This window comes from Triticum aestivum, chromosome 4B (genome assembly GCF_018294505.1).
Source record: "Triticum aestivum cultivar Chinese Spring chromosome 4B, IWGSC CS RefSeq v2.1, whole genome shotgun sequence".
Taxonomy (NCBI): domain Eukaryota; kingdom Viridiplantae; phylum Streptophyta; class Magnoliopsida; order Poales; family Poaceae; genus Triticum; species Triticum aestivum.
The window spans coordinates 47212966-47217685 of record NC_057804.1 but is presented as its reverse complement, the minus strand read 5'-3'; the positions used below and the strand labels follow the sequence as shown (position 1 = coordinate 47217685).

The 4720-nt window shown below is 46.7% G+C and overlaps 1 protein-coding gene across 1 annotated transcript; it reads right to left on the bottom strand.

The window, feature by feature from the left end:
* Positions 1 to 3230: 3230 nt before the first annotated feature.
* Positions 3231 to 4001, bottom strand: LOC123089944 (ethylene-responsive transcription factor ERF094-like). The gene has a single exon (XM_044511473.1). The coding sequence runs from the start codon at positions 3999 to 4001 to the stop codon at positions 3231 to 3233; it is 771 nt and encodes a 256-aa protein (XP_044367408.1).
* Between the last annotated feature and the right edge of the window lie 719 nt (positions 4002 to 4720).

Sequence of the window (4720 nt, the reverse complement as noted above, 5' to 3'; positions counted from 1 at the left end):
GGGCTCCTCGATGATCTTCTGACTTGATCTCCAAGCCTCCAGGATGATATTCTTCCAAAAAATCACAATGCCAAAAGTTTCATTCCGTTTGGACTCCGTTTGATATTCCTTTTCTTCGAAATACTGAAACAGGCAATAAAACAACAATATGGGCTGGGCCTCCGATTAATAGATTAGTCCCAAAAGTAATATAAAAGTGTATAATAAAGCCCATAATCATTCAAAACAGATAATAATATAGCATGAATGCTTCATAAATTATAGATACGTTGGAGACGTATCATGCCCCCTTCCACCATAGTCCTCCTTGATAATATTGTGGCGGTGCTTAGGCGAAGCCCTGCGACGGTAGAACATCAAGATCATCACCATGCCGTCATGCTGACGGAACTCTCCCTCGACACTCGGCTGGATCGGAGTTCGAGGGACATCATCGAGCTGAACGTGTGCTAGAACTCGGAGGTGCCGTAGTTTCGGTGCTTGATCGGTCGGGCCGTGAAGACGTACGACTACATCAACCGCGTTGTTCTAACGCTTCCGCTTACGGTCTACGAGGGTACGTGGACAACACTCTCCCCTCTCATTGCTATGCTTCACCATGATCTTGCGTGTGCGTAGGAATTTTTTTGAAATTACTATGTTCCCCAACAATGGTACCTCGTCCGGTCTTGCCATCATATGGCTATGCTTGTCCTCAAAACTTTAAACATATCAAACCCCACGCTTTTGGTCAGGCTTGACAGTCAGCTATGCTTCGCAGTTGCAGCGTGTCTCTGGTCTGAGCCTATGGATGCGTCCTTCCTCAGTTAGCAACTTGCTGTCACGTTTCCCTTCTCTGGAACAAACAAACTGCCTATAATGCATTTCATGTGACTTGGTTTTGCTATACCTGACCTTACCCTTTCTAATGTTGAAACCATTATCTCTAGCATAGCTTTTGTAGAAATCAAACGCAGCACCGTCAGACATAAAAGTCATTTCCGTTATCTGCATGAACATATCCCTCTTATCATCTGCACTGGCAGTATCTTGGACATTTCCCCCCTCATCTTCTGTCACCTACACAATCAAAACATAGCCATGAAAACAGTTTTCTATGGTTTAACATTACTTTCATACAACATTGATTACATACATACCTCACTCATGATGACCGACGACTGCGACTCTCCAGAATCAGGTGCATCTAGTGATTCGTCATTAAGGCCAGTCTCCGCGTCGGATGCACCGTAATAGTCGTACGCATTATAACATTCGGAAATGAGCTGAAAAATACAACACAAATACATAATTACTTATCATATATTATTCCAAGAAAAATTCAATTTGCATGCAAACAAAAAATTCCACTTCCGTACCTGACTAATGTAATCATCATTCGAGAGCTCCGAGTTGGTTTCCTGACCATCATCATGCTCATCCATCTATAAATTTTCAACACAAAAATATAATGTTGTCGGATGCCACCAAAAAATTGTAACATGATAATGCCACTCACATTAAGATCTTCCCATTCGTTCCCATTCTCTGACCAATCACCACGATCTGAATTTTCATCATCTAACCATTCTTGTATCCAGTCTTTCATCAGTTCTCCAAAATCCATGTCTACTATCATATCAATTAACTCATCGTCTGCCATTTCCTACAACAAATAATATGTATCATCACATGTGCAAACATTATCAATACTGAAATATAGCACACTCCCTGGCCATGGATGTTAAGAAAACTGCCCCAACACATAGCACACGATCACGGATGTTAAGTAAGCTACCCCAACCGAGGGCGTTCAGATCTTGCAAACCTAGTAAGGAAGATGGCCACAACACCCATCGTGATCACTTTGAATTGCGAGGAGCAGCACTACCAAACCTAGCTAGATCTGTGATTACCTCTGCCATCGGATACCTAGGTTAGCTGCCACATTAAATAACGATAGTCGTGGTGCCCACAGCCGACGACAACAGATGCTATGTTTACCCTAGACTGAAGAAACCCAGATCACGAGGAGCACCACTACCAGAACAAGATCCACGATCGCCTACGCCGTCAGGTATCTAGGTTACCCGCCCATGTAGGTTAACCACTACCACAAAGACGGCGACACTTCATTTGATGTTGCCATGAGCGAGACTAATGGGGGGACGTGGGATGCGGTACCTGTGAGCGCTGGAGATTCACGACGTTGCCGCGCCCGCTGTCCGACGAGATCGCAGGCGACGAGATGGCCGCAGCTGGAAACCTACCGCATGAATTATGAAGCTGCGTGAATGCTCGCGAGATTGATGGGGCTGCATGAATGATTGGATTCGGCAAATCTTACGTGGTAGTGGGGTCGTGTGATGTTTTTTTGGGGGGAGGGTACTGTATGTATATGGTCTGGGTTATACAGGGTTATACAGGGCTTGGATCTGGGCTACGGCGGGCCAAGAAAAAAATAAAATCACGGGGACGAGAATACCCCTCAAAAATTAGGTTAGGGGGGAGCACTGAAGCAGTGCTCTTGCTCGATTGGGTGCTGGTGGTTTAGATCCTCTTGTGAAGGAGTAGTCTTTTTTTGTTGTTGGTGGTGTTGCGTAGAGTTCCCTAAATGGGATGTTCCCATCCTTGTTCGGCTTCTTGTAGTTATATCTGCTACCTTCAAAAAAAATATGGTACGTCATTGATGTACTCTTGAAAAAAATAATTTTGCCCTCGTTGCTTGAGCATGCCTAAGTAGAAATCACCAGTAACAATCTTATCACAATCTTCTTCTTTATTTGAGGGAAAAATCTTATCGCAATCTAAGAGGATGGAAAGTCGAACACCTTGTGATACGTCTAAAATGTATCTATAACTAATAAAGTTTCATGCTAATTTATTATCATGGTGAAATATTTTTATCTTTTGAACTAACCTGCAAATAAATTGCTAGAAGGCGAAATTACATCACCCGCAAAAAAATAAAAAGAAAAGAAATTACATACTTTTTAAGCGTGTGGTTTCTGGTGAAACTGCCTTGTAAATAAAAAATTTGACCAAGTTTTTTAACTTATAATTTTAGAATTGTTTGCTTTTTATTTTTAAAAGTTTACTGTTTACAAGGGGTGTGCTTGTGGGCCCATGTTCACCATTCTATTTATTTTTAAGAACTATGGTAGTGTCGCTGGCTCGCGCCATGCGTCTGCCTAGCATCGCCCTCAGGAAAAGAAATGGATGCGCAGCGCGGTGGCAGAAAAGCTGTTGGTTCACCATGACGGGCTCGTATCATGCATATCGGACAAGGTGAGCAGCTCCTCGAGGTAGTCGGCTCCAAGGTCTTCCAGCTCCAGCACGCACGTTGACAATGACATTGACGACGCAGCAGCCACCACCGTCGCTGTCGCCGACGTGCCCGTCCTCCTCTTGTTCTTGGGGTTTCTCTTCCGGATGCAGTGCCGGCGCTTGAGCGCGAGAGCAGGCGAGTCCCCCGCGGCACGGCCGACGCCGAGCCCGAGCGCGCGCAGCGACTCCTGCACAAGCTTGACGGGGAAGTTGAGCACGGCGGCCGGGCCGCGCACGGAGAAGGCGGCCTGGTCGCAGGCGAGCGCGGCGGCGTCCGGGGTGTCGAAAGTGCCGAGCCAGACGCGGGCGCCGTTGCGGGTGGAGTCCCGGATCTCCGCTGCATACTTGCCCCACGGCCGCTTCCTCACCCCGATGAGCGGCGAGTCCGGCGCACTACCAGCGCTCCTGCCAGGATCCGATGCTGGCCACGCGGCAGGCGCCGTCATGATCTCGCCGCGTGGGCTGCTGTTGGCGGCCTCCCAGGCAGAGGCGGGAGATGTAGGGGAGGAGGGTGAGCTACCATTGCTGCTGCTGGTGGCTTCTTCCATGAGGAACGAGAGTAGCTGATGGTCGATCACCATGTCAGCATGAGCCTGAGTAGCGTGGTGATGATGCGTGTGGTGGGCACCGGAGGAGAAGGAGATGGAGTAGCGGTGGCAGTAGGAGGAGTGATCATCTCCAGGTAGCTGATCCATCGGGTCGACAGGGTTTGAAGATAATGAGGCGAGCATGCACGTAAAGTGTATACAATCCTTAAATAGCCAAGAAGCGATCTAAGGAGGGGAGAAGAATCTTCTTAAGGTAGCTAGACGGGGCAGACAAGCTTTGACTTACAACGACAGAGCGTAGTACTAGTAAAAGAAACTTGCTCCATCCATCAGGTGGGCTAGCTTGCATGTTGGACCGATCTAGTACTAGCAACGAATAGGATTGGGATGCATAGATGCCAATGACGTAGGGCGGCTGGATACGACAGCGAACCAGGGCGTCATCAGTTCACCACCACCCTCTCCAGCCGTCTTCATCGGCTCATGTGGTCAATATCTTCTTTTACTTACTACTCCCTCTCTCCCATAATATAAGACATTTTACAGAAATGTCTTATACTGTGGGGCGGAGGGAGTAAATGCGCAGGGGCATCTACAAAGAGGACTCCTAAAACGGATACGATATCCATATGCAGACGCGTCGGACAAATTAGCAGATAACGATATGAGAGCCGGCAAGTCAACCATGGCCACATACATTTCAAATGGGATTTGAACAAACCGAATGATTTTCTTGCAAACCCAATGATTTTTATTTAAACAAAACACATTCATTGTATTTTTAACATATTTCATTAAACAAAAGTATCTGAAAGTTAACTTAGCTAGTCTAAATCTTCGCCCGCGTCTGTCCTCTAAGTCCTTGT

What these genes read in the sequence shown, in the direction of transcription:
- LOC123089944 (XM_044511473.1), bottom strand. Translation starts at nt 4,001, where the DNA reads ATGGATCAGCTACCTGGAGATGATCACTCCTCCTACTGCCACCGCTAC.